This window comes from Elephantulus edwardii, unplaced genomic scaffold (assembly GCF_000299155.1).
Source record: "Elephantulus edwardii isolate Elephantulus edwardi_28Jun2011 unplaced genomic scaffold, EleEdw1.0 scaffold00115, whole genome shotgun sequence".
Classification (NCBI taxonomy): domain Eukaryota; kingdom Metazoa; phylum Chordata; class Mammalia; order Macroscelidea; family Macroscelididae; genus Elephantulus; species Elephantulus edwardii.
The window spans coordinates 4,957,428-4,979,229 of record NW_006399865.1 but is presented as its reverse complement, the minus strand read 5'-3'; the positions used below and the strand labels follow the sequence as shown (position 1 = coordinate 4,979,229).

The 21,802-nt window shown below is 43.0% G+C and overlaps 1 protein-coding gene across 2 annotated transcripts in view; it reads right to left on the bottom strand.

Moving 5' to 3' along the window:
- Positions 1-21,802, bottom strand: part of FRMPD4 (FERM and PDZ domain containing 4) — a 711,592-nt gene that overhangs the window by 244,999 nt on the left and 444,791 nt on the right. Inside the window, exon 2 of one of the 2 annotated variants that reach the window (XM_006892369.1) lies at positions 12,465-12,581. In XM_006892369.1, the coding sequence (XP_006892431.1) occupies positions 12,465-12,581 (117 nt within the window). Of the gene's footprint in view, positions 1-12,464; positions 12,582-21,802 lie in introns of those variants that run through there. The other variant, XM_006892368.1, reaches the window with a different exon arrangement.

Below are 21,802 nucleotides of genomic sequence, written 5' to 3'. Positions count from 1 at the left end.
CTGACACACTATGCACAACGTCACCAGGGTCCCTTACCTGTTATGCTAGCTGCTGACAAAACATTTGAATTTCTGTCTGTCCTTCACCAAGTCTGAACTAGCCACACAAGACTGTATAACGACATTGACCATGGACACATGTGGAAAAAAAGGAGGTAGTGAATCTAAGAAAACAGAAGCCATGAAAAAAAGGACAAGACAGTGAAGATGGAAAGAGCAGGAGTCTGATTTAATTTTTAAAATATTTTCCCTTTTTCCTCTTTTGAATTTATATCCATTTATTCATTCAGACATGCCATACTTACAGAAGAGGTTATGTATTACGAGATGTGCAATTTTCTGAAGACACTATTTTACTTGAAATGGAAAGGAGTGAAAGAGATTTTATAGGTTGTTGATTTTGTTACTTCATACTGGGGTTTTTTTATCAAATAAAGTTTTGTTTTCTTTTTTTTTTTTAAAAAAAGACCTGTTGAGTTATCATAATCTTGATCCTTCCTTGGTTCGTGAGACAGCCTCTTCTTTCTGTCTGTGGGTTTGTTTTGTTTATTTAAATTCACTTCTCTCATACAAGACTGCCTGCGAACAGCTCATTTTAGTAACTTCAAATGGGTTCCCCACACGATTAGTCTAGAATCTACATTGCTGAATTGGAAACGGGAATAGGAAAGGAAGTTTCCTTTTCTACACATCTTCTCAGAGCTGGTTTCCTGAGTGGTCGACTTGCACAGTGGGCCATGGCCCTGTGCTCGGGAGGGTCCTGGGCTGGGCTCACTGTTTGCCGCCACTGGCTTGAAGGCCTTAATTTTGTCTTCAAACTTGTATTTCACAAGTGGAGTTCAATGAGCCAATAGAGTATACCATCAATAATCTTGACATCCGTGTTCCTGGCTGTCCTATTCCAGGATGCACGCATGAGCCCAGGCTTCCAGTAGCCCCCCAAGGCCTGGAGGGCTCTCGAGACTCAGCCATACATTTGACAGCTCCAGATGAGTAAGCACAGAAATGAGGAGCATGGTCCCCAGAGGTCAGATTTGCCTTTTGAACACTTAAAACTGCTTCACACGCAGAGGAGACAATGGGATTGGAAGGACCAAGAAAACCTTGCAAGACCTTTCCAACTTGTGTTACTTATCTCTACTAACCAAAGAGCTAAGCAGAAGATGATGACCTACAAGGGAAAGGTGGGGCACCCGCACTTCCCTAGCCTTTCAGCTCTTTCCCATCGGAAAGTGACAGGCAGAGCATGAGGGTAAAAAGTGTACACATCAAGAAGGAAAATAAACACAGTCAGGTTCATTTGTGGAGTGTTTCCACTCTCCTGGTTAGAATGGAATTCACAAGCTATACAATCGGAGTTATAAAAGTGCGATTCTGGTAACTGGGCATATGAGTTCCATGCTCTTATATTTAAGGTGTTCTTATATTGATGATGCAAACAGTTAAGCATTCAACTGCTAGCCAAAAGGTTGGTGGTTCAAACTCATCTAAAGGCTCTGCAAGAAATAGACCTGTCCATCTGACGCCATCAAGATTGAAGCCAGGAAAGGACTACGGGGCAGGTCTACACTGTCACAAGAGTCACTGTGAATTGAAATCTACTTGATGGTATTTAGCACTAACATTTACATTTAAAGCTGGCAAGCTGGTAAAATTCATGCTAATAATTGACAATGGTAACTTCTCTTAGAATGGCAGAGGGAACACTATGACTCCAAGTCTTTAGGGAAATGAAAGAAAAAGAAAGAAAGAGGAAAGCTGTGTAGTTTTGGATCTTTACAGAGACTTTGCAAGAAGCCCTAGAGAGTGTGATGTAGGGGTTAAAGTGCTTCTCTGCTAATTAAAAGATGGGTGGTTCAAACTCACCCCCCACCCTAAGTGAGAAAGATGTCGGCCTTCTAAACCCCAAGGAACAGTTCTGTGCTGTCATACAGGTTTGATATGAATTGGACTGGACTCAAGGGCAGTGAGTATGGGCTTTTTGGTTTTGTTTTATGGACATTTTTATTATCCTTTCTGAATTAGTGGTCATCATTTTTTTATTTGCAATGCTCCCATTGCCATGGCGTCAATCCTGACTCCCAGAGTCCTCCACTGGGTTTCGGACATGGCAAATTTTTACGAGAGGAGACAGCCCATCTTTCTACTGTAGAGCTAGTGGATTCAAACTGCTGACCTTTTGGTTAGTAGTCTAACATGTTATGCACTGCACCCCCGGGATTCCTTTCATTTTGCAACAGGTCTGGTACATTATGCAGTTGGTCCTGAATATGCACCAACATCCCTGAAGATGCAACTCAATCCCACTGGAGCGTCTCTTCTGACCTTTGCAGTCTCAACTTCAGTGGCCCAACCTATGCTTCCGGTGCAGCCCAGGGTCAGTGGGGATGCTTTGGACTCAGACTCCATCAATGCCCAATGACACAGATGCCCACACGGCCATCTCTCACCATCTTTGCAACTGAAGAGGCTCTTCTCCAGAACTCATCAACAGGGCTTCACTGAAGCTCTGAGAGGAGCTACAGGCCAAGGGCTTGGCAGAGGGCTGCTATCTCCCAAGTGCTTGTGGACCACGAAAAGGCTCTTCCGTCACCAGCTCTCATCCTCATTCCCTCCCTTTCTCCTCTTCTGCAGGAGTATAGACAATGAAGCAAAGACACCTGTCATGAAGGTGATTCCATGTCCTCTTAACTTGAGCCAAGTGACTTGGCAGCCGCCCCCACACCACCCACTTGGAGCCTGGCAGAGGCCGGGATTTCTGCCTGTGTCCCAGCCTTGGGCAAAGACATCAAAATTGCTCTCTGCAAGGGTTGGCTCAACCCGGAAAGAAGAAGGCCAAAGGCCACTCAACAGAATCGGGGTGGCAGCAGCCCCAAGCTAGTATTTCAATTACAGGCTGTGATGAAAACCTGGTCATCCAGGTGCTCCTCCTTATCACAGGCTGCCGTTTCCGAATGGTCTCTGTGACCCATCTCATGTCCATGCCTGGGGGGCGACATAAATGCCCAGGCCAGGAAAGAGACCACTCCATGGCACTGTTCACCTGCTGCCCACAGCTCTTTGCAGTAGTCAAGTGGCCCATGAAGCTTAGCTAATTACAGTCACTTCAGATAACATAGCCTGCTGGCCAAATGAGCGCAGTGCTTCCGGGGTCGTCCTCAAACAAAGGCTGGCTAAAGTCAGCCAACAAAGTTTCAGTGGCAAGCGGCTCCGAGACACACAAGTCTGCTCAGCTCCGCTCCTGGTGCCATACGCCAAGTTCGATCCGGAATGACAGCATCATTTAAGAGCCTCTCTCACAGCCCCTTCCATCAGCTCCATAAACTTACCTTCCTGCTGGGAGCAGCCATTATTAACTCAGCAGATAGGTGCTTTGTCAGATGTGAGAGAGAACAAATCTGCTCGAGTGACGGGAATAAACAGCCCCCCAAACGCACAGCCTGGGAAGCATTTGCACTGACACAGCGTAATTACTGTTCATTTCATGTAATGATACGAACACATTTACTTTGTTCCTCAATTCCAAAATTATAACATGCTTCCCTCTCCTTGCCTGGATGCTCGAGATCCTAAAGCACTCTGTTAACCAGAGATCATTCGTTCTTGCCACAAAAAAACAATACATCTTATGCCGAATAGTGGTGAAAGTCCTTGCCTGCCAACCAAACAGTTGGTGGTTCCAATCCCACCGTAAAGATCCGCAGCTGTCAAACCCTGTGGGGTAGTCCTCTTCTGTCCTATAAGGGTTGCTAGGTGTTGGAATCAGCTCAACTGCTACAGGCTTCATGTCAAACAAAAACCAAGGCAAAATGGCCCTTCTTTACGGAAATGCCCATTCTTAACTCTTTGTATATTTCAAACGTCACAAAGTACCTCAGCAGGTCATCACCAATAGGGCTCCCTTATTTCCTATAGAGACACAACTGTTAATTCCCACAAAGACCACCAGTATTTTATGAGGCAAGACAAAGGGTAACAACATATTGTTACCGCTTAGATCCTTTAGTCCTTTGCTGGGTATCTATTGACAATGTAGGCTCTGTGAATAGGACAAGGCAGCCTGCTCCAAATACAAAAACGTCACAAGGGATGGTGCTTGTAACTACTATAACCACATCTTGTTTTATAATTTAATTCTTCCTGACTCTCAATTTTTTCCCATCAACGTTTTCAAATTAAACTTTAAGTCATCTACAGAGTAACGGAAAAGGAGATTTGCATATAGAAAGAATCTCTAAAGAAATCATAGGGAGCCCTGGTAGCTTAGTGGTAAGAAGCTGCGCTGCAATCCTGAAGGCACGTAGTTTGAATCCACCAGCTGCTCCGCGGGAGAAGGATGGGCAATCTCCTCCCATGCAATTAAATGCCTCTGAAAACCTGCTGGACGGTCAGCTATGAGTCAGTTCCAACTTGAGAACACACAACAAGAACAACAACAATTAAATCAAGGGGTGAATGTCTGAGGAAAAAGATACTAAAAGAATTTGCTAGAACCACCAAATTCATTAATCATGTCTTTTAAAGGGAATCAATTGTTCCTTTTTGGGATATTTTATTTGGGATAGTTAAAGCCAAAGAAGGAATACCTGTGGGGTTCATAAGAAGGATGAGGTAAATCTATGCTATCTCTAATTTCCATGAAGATAGAATCCTCTTGCATTGAATTGACTCATCTTCTGCTCTGGCTGGTGAAAAGCAGGGGTGGTATTACAGAAACTGCTTGCAGTTCTTTAGGGTATTTCCTTCTGGAGAGAGAGGAGCCAAAAATACATTTTCCATTGACTTCTGAATTGACTGGCAGATAAGAATGGCTAGACTATTTCCAAGTTGGGTCATGTCTAGACTGGCGAGCAAGGAGGAAATTCCCACATCTCATTACTGATCTCTGACTAGGTTTCAGAAGAAAATTCTTCTTCATTAAGAAGATAGGGACTTAGTTTAATTAGATGTCCACCATGAGGATTGCTGGTATGACAAGAGAATGGTGCGTCTTGCCCAATAAACACACAGGACTACTTTATGTGACTGTACAGGTCACCCAAATGCAAAAAGCAGAAAAGAAGACAAGTACCTCTCATATTTAGAACTTGGAAATTCAAGTCTGTGGTTTGGGAATGACTCTCCGGTCTCTCCCACCCTCCTTCCCCTGTCCTATTCCTGGACTCCACCTTGGTTCATCATCATTAGTGCCTGATTTACTACTTACATTTTCCTTTAATCTGCAAAAACTGAAGTTCCAGAATTAGAAATATTACTTTTTAAAAAACCAACAAAACTCTTCCCACCTCTCCACAGTTAAACAAACATGTTACCAACCAGCCAACAAACTGAATAACAAAAACCCAAAATAAATAAAATAAATAAACAAAAAACAAACCCACCACCATCAAGTCCAGTCTGACCAAGAGCAAACCTGTATGGGTTTCCAAGTCTCTATAGGAGCACACCACCCATCTTTTCCCCAAGGCGTGGCTAATGGATCCAAACCATTGACCTTTTGTTTAGCATGTCCAAACAAAACAAAACTCACTGTCTTCAAGTCTTTGACAACTCGTGGCAACTGTCTTTCAGGTTTCCTGAAAATTTCAGGGCTGAAAATTTGAATGAGGTCAGCTCTTGTGGCCTAATGGTAAGGAGCTGAGCTGTCATCTGAAAAAGGTCTGTGGTTCAAACCCAGCAGCATCTCTGTGGGAGAAAGATGAGCAGTCTCCTCTCGCGTGAGTTACTGTTTCTGAAAACTCACTGGAGAGTCAGCTATAAGTTGATTCTGACTCGATGGTGCACAACAGTAAATCTTAATCGGAGAGGATTGTTTCATATTTCTCTCATGGAGCCGATAGATGGGCTTGATCTGCTGACCTTCTGGTTAGCAGTCCAGCATTTAATGTACTATGCAAGCAGGGCTTTTTGATGAAATATAATCTATGTCTTTAAAGTGAGTGAAAACAGGCATTGTCCATTTGAGAATGATAGCAGTTGGCCTCTCTGAAGTGGGAGCCCATCAGTGGCCTGCATCCTCCCACAGCTTCACGTCAGCTCCCAACAGACTGAAGGAATTCTTTTTTAGGCTCCTCCACCTTATGTAGAGCTGAGTCTATTATTTCACTCTCATGTCCTATCGACTAGGGCCTTTGGTGGTGGTGGTGGTGGTGCTGTGCACAAAACATTCCACTTTATCCTTGGAAGAAAGATGTGGCCATTGCCTTCAGTAAAAATTAAACTAATTGCCATCAAATCACATGGGAGGAACTGTCGTCTTGCTTCCTTGGAGCCGATGGGAGATCTAACTGTGTTCCTGGCCACTATGCCGCCACAGCTCCCTCTGACAAAATCACTCCCTGGAAATCCTATGGGGCAATTCTACTTTATCCTACAGGGTCGCTATGAACTGGAACTGACTCGATGGCAGTGGATCTTTTTGGTTTGTTTCAGTTCATATGGGGTGAACATCACAAGATCTACACTCCAAAGAACCCAGGCTTAAGCCTTGGAAGATGTGAATACAAACAGTGCTGTGAACTAACCACAGATGTGGCGACACCAGTCCCTATGGATGTCGGAGTCTTCTGCAAGACAGAGTTATGTTTTAGGAGCCTTAACTAGCTCACAGGAACAGTTGTCAAGGTAAAGTACTGTCTCATATTCTACAAAGACTGTCTGTATTGTAGCAGATCCACTGCTCATGAGTCAGTTCTGACTAGTAATAACCCTCTGTTGGGTGTCTGAGGTTGTAACTATTCTCATCTTTTTCTTTCAGAACGGCTGGTGGATTCGAACTGCTGTCCTTTTGGTCAACACAATATGCACTGTGTCACCAGGGTTTCTTTAGAGTCATCTCATGTTGTATTTGTCAAAACAGACCATTTCTGATAGTATTACTAATTATGTCAGAACAAGAATTTACACGTGGACTCTCCTAGGCAAACTTGGCCATGTTGTTGTTATGTGATTTCAAGCTGCTTGAACTACGACTCATAGTGACCCTCTCAACCCTGCTCTCTCTTGAGCCAATTTCATGGTCTCTACATCTATCCTCATTCCCCCGGTCACTGAGTCAATCCATCTTATTCAGGATCTTCCTCTCTTGTGCTGTCCCTCCACCCTTCCAAGCATGATGTCCCTATGGCCACTCGGTGGGGTTCTCTCTATTAATCTTTGTATCACAACTACGTTTATCTATTTACATAAATATCTTAGGAATTCCTGGCTGACTGGTTCAAATGGTTAAGCTCTAGCTTAGTAACCAAAATGCTGGTGGTTTGGATCTACCCACAGGTACTTGAGAAGAAATATACAAAGTCATGAAAAGTCTATGGCATGTAATTCTACTCCAACGCCTATGAGGTCTCCAGGAACTGAAACTAACTTGCCAGCAACTTTGTTTTTAATAGAAATATTTATATATCCAGATAAATTTTATGTCAGTGTCTCCATCTCCATTTCCATCTGTTACTTACTGATGCTGGTATTATTACCAGCATCTGAGACTCCTATTTTCTCTGTTCTCATTCCTCTTTGCACCCTTTCCTTGCTCTCTTACCCACTTTCACCACTTCTTTTCCGAGACTCTTTCTTTGCTGCAATTTCTCTCTTCATCTCTCTACCCCCTATCCCTGCCCTGTTCACTCTCTTCACTAGTAACACTTTCATTTATATCTGTTATTCTTTTTTTCCTTAAACAATATTCTCTTTCTTCAAAGGCTGTACTTCCTTTTTCTCTAAGAACACCAAGTCGATGGAGTGCAGTTCTACTCCTGGTTCAATGGAAAACTGGCTTAGTTTGACAAGCAACGAATTAGGACTTGCTATCTGCATATGATTTAGGGGACGCTGTTTGATCCATCTGGGTCTCAGTTTTCACATCTGGAAAATAGGGATAATCGTTCCTGCCTGGATGTCAAATGAATGAGGTCACTTCATTTGGCTGTAAAGCAACAAGTACAGCTATGCATTACAATCACCTGTGGTGCTACTGAAACTCCCTAATGTCAGGTGCCACCTATGACTTCCTTATCTTATTCCAGTGTGCAACCAAATAGAGATTCACTTTTCTGTAGACTGTTTATTATATTAGACAAAATGGTGTGTATGCACTAACATCCTGTATTTTCTTTAACCCTATAGTTCAGTGAGTCTCTATAAAAAGCACAACCTCTGAAACCAGAACCAAGACACAAATGAAGATTTGGACACTGATTTTCATAGCAGTATTATTCTAAATAGCAAGAAAATGGAAACAGCCAAAATGTCCATCAACAAATGAGTGGACTGAGAAATTGTAGTACATTCACATGGTGGAATACTATGCAGTGCTCAGGAACCACAATTTTTTAAAATATTATATAACATGGGAGAGTCAGGAGAGCATTATTTGGAGTGAACCAACTCAGTCTCATAAGGATAAATAGTGCATAAGACCATTACTGTAAAAATAGAAGGATTGCTAGTAAGTGGTGTATCCAAGTCTAAAGGGGGAAGGGGAGGCAGGAGGGGCCTACAGAGGGGAGAAAATCTTGAGGTAGCAGAGTTTGGTAGGCAGAGCAAGGGGAGGAAGGAATTAAGAAAGTTCCAATGGGGACCAAAAAGGTGAGGCCAATGACAGACAAGAATCAGTAATAAAACACAATGAATGGGAATGATAATATGAAATTATTATTAGTGTGAGTGGAGAATGCATGAAACACAATGTATATGAATTTTGTAGGTAAACCAATATAAAATTAAAAAATTTAAAAATGGAAAAATAAAGCTCTACCCTAAATAATTGAGGCTGGAAGGAGGGAGATGAAATTTTAATATGCTTTGAACTATGTTGGGCTCTGTTCTAAAAGACTAACAATGATAAAATTCTCTAATCATCTAGCCATTAGACTCTAACTTTGAGCACAATTCCTCCCATAGCTTTGCACATCCTTCAGAACCAGTTACACCTCCACCAAGAGCAAAAGTTTGATGTAGCATCTTTTCTCCCCTAATGACAAGGAAAACCAAAACAAACACATCTCATTCATCTCAAAGAGAATATATAAAAGAGTGATGAAATGCAAAGGTGTTAATTACTTACCACAGATTAATTTTAAAATGATTCTTTCATCTTTTATGACTAATGAGTATAGATATATCGCATACTGCAAATCACAACTCCCGGGAAATACTGGTAATTAGAGTATCTCATAGTAATGGACATTGCTCAGTAGGTAAGAAAAACAATCAAAATGATTCTCGTTATTTAGAAGTCATTAATGATAAAGACAGAACCAAGGCTATCAGAAAAACTACAGCTCCTGATATATTAAAGCAGTGTCTGTACAAAGACTCGAGAAACCCACTCTTTAGGTAAACAAGCCAACCAACAAATCCACCCAACAGGATCGAAAAATGGCAGAATGATGTGTCAAAACTTTGCCATTTATCACTGCTGCTGGGAGTGTAAAATGGTGCAACCACTATGGAAGGTGGTTTGGTGCTTTCTCAAACAGTTGGAAATAGAAATATCATTTGATCTAGCAATTCCATTACTGGGAATATACGCTAAAGAAACCAGAACCACCATCCAAACAGATATATGCATACCCATATTTACTGCTGCATTATTTACAATAGCAAAGAGATTGGAAGCAACCCAAGTGCCCATCAAGAAATGAATGGATAGAAAGCTCTGTTATATTCATACAATGGAATACTACGCAGCACTGAAAAACAACAACATGGGTGACTCTGGAGGACATTATGCTGAGTGAAATACCTCAATCGCAAAAAGACAAATAGTGCATAGCACCTGACGTCGGCGCTTGAGGGGAGAATAGGATAAGAGTGAACAGATAATGAACATTGCATTGGAATAGATGAAGGAAAGAACTTTTTAAAAGGAATATATGATTAGGCATTATACATATGACAACAGCCCAGAATTAGAAGTACATTGCAAAGAAGATTGGGGGGTAGGGAGGAGATAGGGAAGGGAATTGTGTAACAATGACTGCATATTTTTAAAAAGTGAACTGGAAGAGGGAGAAGGGAGGGAGAGAGAGTAAGATGTGCCACCATGAATGAATGAAAATCTAACTTTTCTGTAAATTTTTGTTAAAATTGTTGTTGTTGTTATGTGCCGTCGAGTTGCTTGCGACTCATAGCGACCCTATGTACAACAGCTCTAAACTCTGCTCTGTCTGTGCCAATCTCACTGTCTCCAACACACTCATCCCGATTGCCCCAGTCACCAAATCAATCCATCTCCCAGAGGGCCTTCCTCCTGCGCCTGCCCTCCACCCTCCCAAGCATGATGTCCCTCTCCAAGGACCGGTCTCTCCTTACAACAAGACCAAAGTATGTCAGACGAACTCTCAGAATCCTTGCCTTCAAGGAGCAGCCCGGTTTAACCCTCTCCTGGATGACTCTGTTTGTTTTCTTAGCAGTCCATGGCACCCTCAGTTCTCTTCTCCAACACCAAAGCTCAAAGGCATCAATTCTCCTTCTGTCCTCCCTGGTCATTGTCCAGCTCTTTGACGCATAACAAGTGACTGCAAAGAACATGGCCTGTACCAGACACACCTTAGTCTCCAGAGACATACCGTTGCTCTTGAGTATTTTAGAGAGGTCCCTAACAGCAGACTTTCCCATCGCAATATGTCTTTTAATTTCCTGGCTGCTGGTGCCAAGAGTGTTGATTTTGGACATCAGACAATTAAAATAAAAAAATTTTACTAAAAAAAAAAGTCATCAACCACACTATGACAGTAGATATATTTACTGATTTAATTTTATAGTTAAAACCCCCCTAACTTTGCTGGTTAGTGGTAAGTGTGAGTTTGTGGAGCTCTTATTTGTTTTTTACATGTTCAGTAGCTGGTGCTGGGTCAATGGAAATGTTACATTGACACTTACTTGGTCTGGCCCTTAAAAATGTCAATGGCAGGAATGAAAATGCTTATGGGTAGCTAGCTAGACTTCTTAGCAGAGCAAACCAGTCTGTGTTTTTTGTTTCGTTTTGTTTTTACTTATTGATTGAATGGTCTGGATCTGGATAAGTCCAAATCCAAGCAGGGGAAAAGAAAAATCCTTTCTAACCCAAGGAGTCAACCCTTGTCCATTTATGATCCATCCTTTATAAAAATTAAATATTCTTTGGTAGAAACTGTTGTCATTTTGAGTCAAAGGGTCAATGCCACCTCAACTTAGACCATTATAGAAATCCATAGCCATGTTTAAGACAGATGGCACAATATAAAGTCAAAATGTTGTCTTTCAAGCAGCACGAAGAACTTGGGGCAACTGTATGAAATGGATAATTCAAAATATAGAGTCTAAAGAAAATGGTCAGTCTTTCTCCCAGTCTTTGAGCTTTCTGGAAGATTCTATGTCCACTGCCATTTCTGCTGTAGTTTTTCTGTCCACAGTTTAGAGAGACTAAAGAGACAAAGTGCCACTTCTCACAGACTCCTTGGGATGAAAAATCGTCAAGGACAAATTGGGTTTTTTGAGGATGGTCTCAGAATACAAACCTCTCGACAATATACTGTTTTCAGAAGAGGAGTCCTCTACTGTTGCAGCAATTTAGGTGAAGGCGAGCAATTGACTCTCAGAGACTAGAAACTTTCCAATGTTCATGGACATTTCCCCCTGACTTTCTGTAATGTTTATAGATATTTACCCTCAATTACTTTCCATAAGGCCATATAACATTTGCTCCACAAAACCAAATTCTAAGAAATCAAATTTTAACAAGTATTTTTCTTTTGCCACAGACAAGGACACACCTCATGATGAGCCTACATCTATCAATCGGCGTTCGGTTCACTTGCCTGGGATTTAGTGATTGTCAAAGACCCGGCTGCCTAGCTTCCAACCTGGGCTCAATCATACTGGGCTAGAGTCAACCATACTTGGTGACTTCAAACCTATTTCACTAATTTATCACCATTAAGAATACCCCACTTAGGCTAGGAAAGAAAGCAAAGTAGCTCCTGGACCTTTTGAAAAACACAGTATGTATGCTCTTCTCGTGAAACTGCAAAAATCACAGGAACACAACAATCCCAAATCCTAGCCAATTATAGTGTGAGGAACTTTGGATGCATTTAAGCACAATCCTTGCAGTGAACTCTTCTCTTTACAGATATGCCAGCAACAATTCCTGTCTTGACCATCTCCAGCAAACTTTCTAAATGATGCAGGTCCGGTACAATGAATAATATAGTTATCCTACTCTTTAGTCAAAACTGTTTTACTATGGACCCCGATGACCACTCCACTCAGTGACTTGTCACTCAGAGATGGCGGCTGCCACAAGTCACATAATACAGGAGGTACAGGAGTCAAGCTGCTTGACTCATGCACTCAAAAGGCCCGCGAGTCCCTAATACGTATGCCTAAGTATGGACGCTTATTCTCCTCGGAGTAAAGGATCAAAGACAGAGAGGTTCATAAAGCCAAGGGTTTACAGTTCATGCCATCTTTCGACCTACTTGATGAAGCACTCTCGCCCATCTCGATTTGCCGTCATCTCCCATCCATAGGGCGGCACCTGGTTCAAGGCCCAGGTTCCTGAGGGAGGTGGCCAGCCTGAAGACTTTGTCCTGTGGCTGGAAAAGAAACACAAAAAACGCATTATTGTATCGGACCCTTAAACATCTCCCCTAAAACAAACTCTTGGAAGGGGAACACAACTTGCTCCTCAAAACTGAGGGCTAGATTCTTTATAGTCTAAATGAACTGACAACACATTTTCTTGTAGTTGCCTTTCCAAGAGAAAAGAAAAGGGGAAACAACCAGCATTACATTTAGAAAGAATATACTAGGCAGTTTCTAGGATTTTTCCTATATGCTGCCTCACTTAGCCAGTGGCCTAGTGGGCAAGAAGCTGCACTGCAACCCCGAAGGCACGCAGTTCGAGGCCACCAGCTGGTTCACGTGAGAAGGAAGAGCAATCTCCTCCTCTGCAACCCTACTGGAGGGTCAGCTAGGAGTTGTTTCCAACTCTATAATACACAACAAAAACAACAACAACAGGGTAAATACACTCACAAACAAGAGAATAAAGAGCAGTGCAACGGGGCTAGACATTTTTCCTGAGAGACAGGCAATTTTGAACACTAGTTCTGCCTGCTTTCCATGATACTAGGTATTCCCAAGACCACACATCCCAAGGAGGGCACATAAAAATATTTGGCACGACAATACAAACACACAGGTGGCTTTGTTAATAGCTCTTAGGCAGCAATAACCCTCAGTCTCAGCTTCTTCGATTTTTCTGACCCAAACACAAACTTTAAGGCTCATATTAACCATGGCTGGGCAGCACTAGTCGCTTGTTCCCATAGAAAGTTGTGATACTAACCCAAAGGGGATGCCTCTCTGGTGGTTCAAATCCATCAGTGGATATAACCTTTATATCTTTATATTATAATCTTTAGTTAAATCTGCAATTTAAGGTGTAAAACCCCCTACACATCAGCTTTGTACAAATCTTAGTCCATATTTTACAACTGACTTGGCAACAAAGTGAAAGGACAGGCTATGAAGGGGAAAAGGCCTCATCACAGTCAACCGGGGCGGACATTACGGCACAATGAGAGTCCATAATTAAGAGGATCGATCCCAGCTTCTGGAACTTCACTTGGATGCCGGCCACTCTGCCTGAGAAATTCTGCCCCTCCCTCACCCACACCCCACAACCCTTCAGAAGATTGTTCGGCTCTAACTTCCTTTCCAATCTCCCACACCCTTGATAACACAGAGCGCGCCAGAGTGTTCTCAGTGTTCATACAAACCTGACAAATGGAGAATGCCACCAGGGGGTAGTCCTTGCCCTTTGACTATTAAAAGAAAAGACACAGCAACGTATATTGTTCCTCTTTTTTCACGCAGAAGACAGCAGTGGCAATTTTCTCGGGTGGTTTTGTAAAAAGATCTGTACTGCCTCCTGGCAGGGAAAGAATCCATGAATTGGCCACCCTGAGTTATGCCAAGAAACCACCAATCTTTGACACTAAGGCAGAATGCCTTTGTAATATAATTTCTGAGGTATGAGCAAAGAAACAAGCTCTTAGGTGTATGAACACTGAATATGCTGTTATTAACAAAGTTTTCCTAAACAACAGTCCAACAAGAGGTGACATGAAGAATATTCTGTTAAGTGACAGGAAGCCTATGTGATAACGTGACATCTTCTCCTAGACCACTACATCATGTCCTGTATCAGGACGTTAATCTTGACAGGAGGGGACTAATTTTTTTCCAAACCCAAACCTTCCTTGATTTCTTGTCTTTCAATCTCAGCCCCCTTCCCCCACCCAAGTCTTAATCACTGAAGGCAAGGTACAGGCTGGCTAATATAATTGACATGTAAAAGACAGCATCACAATAACAAGCCGGAGGAAGCCTGCAGTTCATTATAAGCGCCATTCTGTCCTGTACAGCATGTTCAGGATGCAGCAAACAACAGTTCAGCAAGACTTTATTTTCAAAGAAAGTCTTTTGGTCATAAAACACCAAATGAAATGCAAACACTGGGGGGGGGGGAAATGCATGTATGTTGAGTTACTCTAGGGCAAAGGGCATCAGCTGATGTCAAACAATTCACTGAGTCACTAAAATCAAACATGGCCTGTATGTGGGTTGACAGAAAAGACATGACGCCGACACGGCTTAGTAGAAGTTACCAAATTTACAGTCCAAGTGCAAAAAGAATATACACATCACTCTTTGTAAGGTATCTAACCATAGGGACAGCCAATGATGGCTCAGGAGTCAAACCCTTGCCTTCCATTTGGGAGACCTGGGTTTGATTCCCAGCCACTGCATCTCATGGGTCAAAGGAGGTGTGCATATTGTTCTAAATGATGCTTGCTTTAACCTTTAAAAAAAAAAGACTGGAGTAGAGGGAATTCCTCTAGAAAAAGTTGGATATAGAATTGAAGAAATAGTAAGGATTTAAAGTATTAGCCTGAGCGAAATAGATTTGTAAAAGAACCTTCTATTTAATAAGCATGTTCAGGGGAATGTTAAAAACAAATCAAAACAAAACAAAAAGGTTAGAACGGTTTGGTGATCTATTTCTGAAAACCCTAAACAACAATCCGACCCTCCCCTAAAGATGGGGATGGTTCAGGAGTAGGGCTGCATTTTGTTCTACTGTTCGTGCGGTTACCATGAGGGGTCTGACTCCATGGCAACCACCCACAACGAGAGCAGTCTTGGGGGAAATCCAGACCCTACACGTAACTGTGGACAAATGTGGGCCCCACGTCTATGTGATGGTAGTATTGATGGTCTAATGCCAACACCATCCAGCTTGGGAAGCTGGTGGTTTACTCTCTGCTTACTGAGAAGATACTCCGGGGATTTCTCTTCCCCTCTCCCACCTCTGTCCACTTCTGCCCACCACTTTCTACTACCTCCAGATGCCATGGCTGAGATCCCCCTCTGCCATAGAAATTCTTTCTGCTTCCTCTAGAGCCCTGCTATGATGACACAAAACTAGGAACTGGACATCAGCTCCCAGCTTTAGGCAGTGATGCCAACCACAGGTTCCTATGAGAGAGGCAAGGTCTTTACTTCCCCCATTTCACAGTTCATTCTGACACCCTCCCAGGGGCTGGGGCCTCTTTGTACTTTTTATGGCCCCTCCCTTTTCAATGAACTCTTACTTTCTTGTCCAAGGACCTATTAGTTAGTCCCTAAATTCCCCTTGATCTGCTCTATGGAGCCCAAAGCCTTTCTAATAAAGAGAACCCCCACAGTTTAACTTCGCTGTCTCGCTTGGCTGACAAGGGTATGTAGGTTTACCCCACTGAGATCATTTGTAAGAGCATCCTCCAGTTTAGGGTGGCCACTTTTAGCAGCTAAAAATAGAGAATGCCCAGTTCAATGTGAATTTTAGAGAAATTAGACACACACCCCTCCACACAAACCCAAACCAAATCCAGCACTGTCAAGTCTATTTCAACTTAGAGTGCCCCATTAAGGCAAAGTAGAACAGCCCCATACGATGTCCGTGGCCTCAGTCTTCACAGAAGCAGATTGTCACATCTTTTCAAAAGCTACTAACCTGGATAGTATCAGAGTGCTTAATTACTGTGCCACCAGGGCTCCATCCAAAAAATGACAGCCTGGGAAATCCTATAGGGTAGAGATCCTCTGTCCTCTAGGTTTTCTAGGAAGTCAACTCTAAGACATTCAACAACAGCACCACAAATCCACTCTCCGAATAGAAAGAGGGCAAAGGCTGAGACATCTACTCTTTTTCAGTCTGTCGAGAGTCAATCAGTTACATCATCTTTGCACAGATCAGTAGTCGAGTTTCTTAGCTGATGCAAAGAAATGAACACGCTCAGTTGCTAACAGAAAGGTTGGAAGTTCCAGACCCCTCAGAGGATCTCTGAAGAAAGTGTGGCGATCTGTTTCGGAAAATTCACCCACTGACGCGTGTATGCAGCACAGTTCTGCTCTGACACAGATGGGGTCATCATGATCTGGTGACAATTCAACAGCACCTGAGTGAATGGACCTTGGTAAGATCAGCCCCTCTCAAGGCAGAGGGTAACAGCGTTCTCCCGGGAGCCACCAATCCCAGCTGTGTGTGACCCTGGCCCAAGCCTCACTGCTCAGGGTCCACTTCTTTTTGCCCTGCCTGAGATCCCGAGGTTCCTTGCAGCGTTGGCTATCTGTGAATTCTATCTGAGATCATGGCTGTGTGAACCACTTTCAAACACTTAGCTCAGCCTTAAAAATAGCGACCTACATTGACAGTGCTATTTAAGTCACTCCAGAAACTCCCAACATCTGACTGAACTGAACTGGTTTGCAACTTTGGGCTCCTCCTAGCTATTGTTTGCAGCAGACTGAAATTGTCCTGGACAAAAAAAGATTTTCATCCTTTGTAAGATGTGAGAGCAGCTCTGAATGCTACAGGAAATTTGATGGAAGCAATGCTCGGTTTCCTTTCGTGATCTAAGCCCTAGATCAAACCCTGATGGCAAATATGCCCTAGGAAAAGGTGGGCTCTTAGAAAGGATGTGCAGGCTTTTATGGACACTTGTGATTCTTAAGAAATCTATCTCTGTATCAGAAAAGGAGCTGCTGAATGGGAGAAGCAATATGAGGTCAGGTTCCAAAATTTCAAGACCGACACATAATCCCCCAATGACGTCACTCACTAGAATGCGCTTCTAAGTTACCTAATTCCCTGTACTTGATTTTCATCATCTGTAAAATGGAGTTTCTTTAGCTCACTGGTTCTCAAAGTGGGGACAGAGGTTTGGTGCCCTGGGGACACTTGACAATGTGTGAAATGATTAGGTTGCTATGACAGGGAGGTACTGCTGACATTGATTGGGGAGAGGTGAAGACATCAATAAATACCCTATAAAAACAATGCAAATACCTGTTGTACTCGAGCTCATTCTGACTCATAGTGGCTCTTTTTCTCCCCGACACCTTCGCATTTCTCACAAATTACATTTCTCTGGAGGGCCAATTTCTTTGTGACTCCATTATATAAATCTTCAAGAGTTACAGACAACTAATTTTTTTTTAATTTCTCAAAGCTATTATTTATTCTGTACAAAGTTCTGCTGTAAGACATCCATCTGACCAGCAGGCTAGAATTAGGCCTTTGACGTTAGCAATGAGCGCCTTAGCCATAGTGCCATTAAGGCTTCTCAGCCCAAAAGTTACTCCCCAAAGAACAATCTCACCCAAAATGTCAATGGCCCTGAAGTTGAGAGAAAGTTTACTAGAAGCTCATCAGATTGTTGTAAAAACTAAAGATGATGAAGACCATTCTCCGCCGAGTCAACTCATTGCCGCGGAGTCAGAACTGACTCCCAGCTGACTGACCCTCCAGCAGGTTTTCAGAGGCTACGACCCATGTGGGAGGAGACTGCCCATCCTTCTTCCTTGGAGCAGCTGGTGGATTCAAATCACCCTCCCCTCCTTGGGTTGGCAGCACAACTCATCTCTGAGGTCACCAGAGCTCTCCTTGACATATAATAGGTGGTCACTAAACATGAGTTAGGAAAATACACATTAGCAGGTCTCTTCCATGGTTCAAAATTGGGAAGGGTGTACGCCAGGGATGCATCTTGTCTCCATACCTTTTCAACATGTATGCAGAGCAGATTATCCGAGAGGCTGGGCTCTATGAGGAGAAATGTGGGGTCAAGATTGGTGGACGATTTATCAACAACCTGCATTATGCGGATGACACAACCCTGCTTGCTGAAACTGAAGAGGACTTGAAGCGCCTGCTGCAGAGGGTCAAGGACTGCAGCCTACAATATGGATTGAGGCTCAATGTCAAGAACACAAAGATTCTCACCACTGGACCAATTGGCAGCATCAGGATGGATGACGAAGAGATTGAGAGTGTTCACAGCTTCAGTTTGCTCGGCTCCACATTCAACACTCTTGGCACCAGCAGTCAGGAAATCACAAAGCGTATCGCGATGGGAAAGTCTGCTGTTACGGACCTTTCTAAAGTACTCAGGAGCAACAGTGTCTCTCTGGAGACTAAGGTGCGCCTGATACAGGCCATGGTCTTTGCAATCGCTTGTTATGCATCAGAGAGTTGGACAATGACTAGGGAGGACAGAAGGAGAGTGGATGCTTTTGAGCTGTGGTGCTGGAGAAGGGTACTGAATGTACCCTGGACTGCCAGGAAAACAAACAGATTTATCTTGGAGAGGATTAAACCAAGCTACTCCTTGGAGGCAAGGATTCTGGGGCTTCGTCTGACATACTTTGGACATGTTGCCAGGAGGGACGGGTCTTTGGAGAGGGACATCATGCTTGGGAGGGTGGAGGGACAACGCAGGAGGGGAAGACCCTCTATGAGATGGATTGATTTGGTGACTGGGGTAATCGGGATGGGTGTGTCAGAGGCGGTGCGGTTGGTGCGGGATAGAGCAGGGTTTAGGGCTGTTATATTTAAAATGCCACCATTCTTATATCTTTGGGCTCGACAAGATTATCTCATAAATAAGCTGTTAGAAAATGGAAAGCATTCTCTCATTTACTTTGCTATGCAGGATGACTGAGCTAAAGAACCCTGAAGCCTACAGAACTTTCTCAATGTGGTTACACATGGCATTTATCCACTTGAGAGCATACAACATTCCAGACTTCCTCGGCATTGACATGAAATGTGTGCTGAAGTGATAGAAGTCAAGAAGGAGTAAGGAAAATCAACAGTAGGAAGGTGGTTCGGGCTCTAAGTTTCCATTGTGGCCATGTTTGCTGAGTGCCCAGCTTGATGTGCCCCAGTGGGGCCATTAAGGCTCCTTGGCTTGACAGTGAGGGTGGCCTGTCTTGCAGAGTTTCTTGTCTTCAGAGATAACTGAAGAGCTGATGGACCAAGTCTTTGGAAGGGGTTAGTCCCTTGAGAAAGACACCACGCTTGAGAAAGTAGAGGATTAGTGAAGAATTAGCAAGACCTTCAGCACGATGGGTTGATGCAGTGGCTGCCACGATGGGCCAACAGCAGTGACTGTGAAGGATGGTGCAGCACGGTACTGTCTCCTTCTGGTGGTCACAGAGTCACTATAAGTAAGACGCTCCTCGACAGCACCTCACAACAATCGTGCTGTTGACACACAGACCCTTCTCGAACCGAACCAGTGGTGAATGCAACCTTTTCTGTTCAATCAGGCTTTAAAAGACTAGTCACAGTATTTTGAGCCCGTACAAAAGGTTCTGTGACAGTTTTCTATCCTCCCAACCCTCATTAGAAGGTTTCAGTCCAGGTGCACATGAAGAAAGCAACACTGATGAGGTGAAAATAACATCAAAGCTACAGAGGCAAAAGAAAACACCGCCTGAACCACTATTTTTAAGATGTCGCCTCTGTTGTGACAAGGGGTGGGGGATGAGAAAATACAGTAGATGGGAGAAGCAGGCAGTTTAAAACGACTTTAAATATTAATGCCATGCCTCATGAAAGCAGAAATTCAAAAATATATTCATTACAAAGCCATTTAGTCAAACCGAAATGTATTATTAATCAAGACCTTAACTATGATAAAAGACATTAGAACGTATATTTCAGCAACCAAATTTAGACTTTTTTTATTATTTTAACATGCTTCATTATATCATTTGCCACTGTACAGAATGAAACTAATTGTGTGATTATATATCCATGCATTTCTGTTCCACTACTCACTGGTCTGTATAATTATTTATGTTTCATCAAAGGTGTTTGAGAGGATTAATAGAATTAAACTCATGGTAACTGGTTCTCCTTCTCCAAGACTCTCTGTACAAACTTAGGCCTCTCAGAATGTATCCTGGGATGGATGGACACAAGACGTCCTAAGGGTCTGAGGGGACCTATCTAAGAGTCCCCACATCCCATGTGTAAGACATCCATCAAAGTCGGTCACATTCTTGTCTTAAGTCAGACTTCCGAGAAGTGCATTCCTACATATTAGCTTATGGAATCCCCCAACTCTGGATTCTTGAAGGGGTCCTTGTATGGTGCTAATGGTTAACATACTAGATACTAACTCAAAGTTTGGAGGTGCAGGTATACTAATAAGCACCTTAGAAGAAAGGCCTGGCAATCTACTTACTTTTAAAACACCAAACAACATCAAACAAAAAATCCTCCTCTGCCCAACAGCCTCCCCCCCACCAAATGTTGTTGAGAACTTTATGAAGTATAGCTCTACTTTGGCACATGAGGAGTCTGAGTTGACAAGATGGTAACTGGTGATTCTGGAAGGGCAATTATAATCAGTCCTATATTGTACAAGAGAAACAAATTCAGAATGGCCAGGTTGGTCAAGATTGTCCCACATGCATCACAGAGCTAAAATGTGTGAGCAGTGGACTGACTGGTCCTTAGTGCATTTCGCCAGAATGCTCCTATTTCTCTAGCAAGGCCCACAGTTGAACCTCCCAGGTAAATGATGCCTAGTGGACACGGTAGTCTGGACGCCCAGTTGAAAAAGCTGTGACCATGTGTTCTCAAACTTTCCATATCTGGTGTGTGAGAGATGATGGCCAAATGCGAATGGAATTGATTAGTCAACGACTATGAGGTTCGGGCACAGAGTCTTGACCATTAAAACTGAAGTTCCATTCTTTTGGTCACATGGAAGTTGAGGAGGGGTGAGGTTTGTTCCCTTACTGCTGACAAGCAGGCATTGCCTTAAAAACTCATTCTTTGTATCCTTTCAATCCTCAACAGGAGTTGGTGGTGACGGCTCATCTGACAACAGGATGCCATTCAGCCATTAAGCCAAACTTGGAAGTGAAGACTCTTACTGTGGGATTTGCTGTTACCTGAGCCACACTGGTTGTTAAAAGAAAGGCGTGGACTATAAGACACTTTGTAAAATACATCTGTGTACAGAAAAGCAGAAGTGTCTACAGTGGCCCTTGCTGGGTGACAAGGTTGACATGTTCTTTATTGAGCACTTTTGGTTTCCTTCCTTTTCTACACCGGACATACAATCCTCTAGTATTTAAAACATTATTTTAAACAAAAGAAACTGGAAAAAGGATTTATTTTCATCTGAGGGGAAAGTGCAGAGGCAGCATCGAAAGCTTGAAAACTCAGAGCTGGGGTGCAATAGGGAAACAGGCATTGTCACATATTACTTGGAGTGAATCTCGAAAGTCCCGTAATGAGGACAATTAGCAGTCTCTATCCACCAGCTGATGACTGCCTCCTGGTCCAAGTATAAGTTTTGCATTAGAACGATGAAGTGTTCTGGGATTCCCATTCTTCTCAGAGTCAGCCACAGTTTGTTATGATCTACACAGTCAAATGCCTTTGCATAGTCAATGAAACACAGAT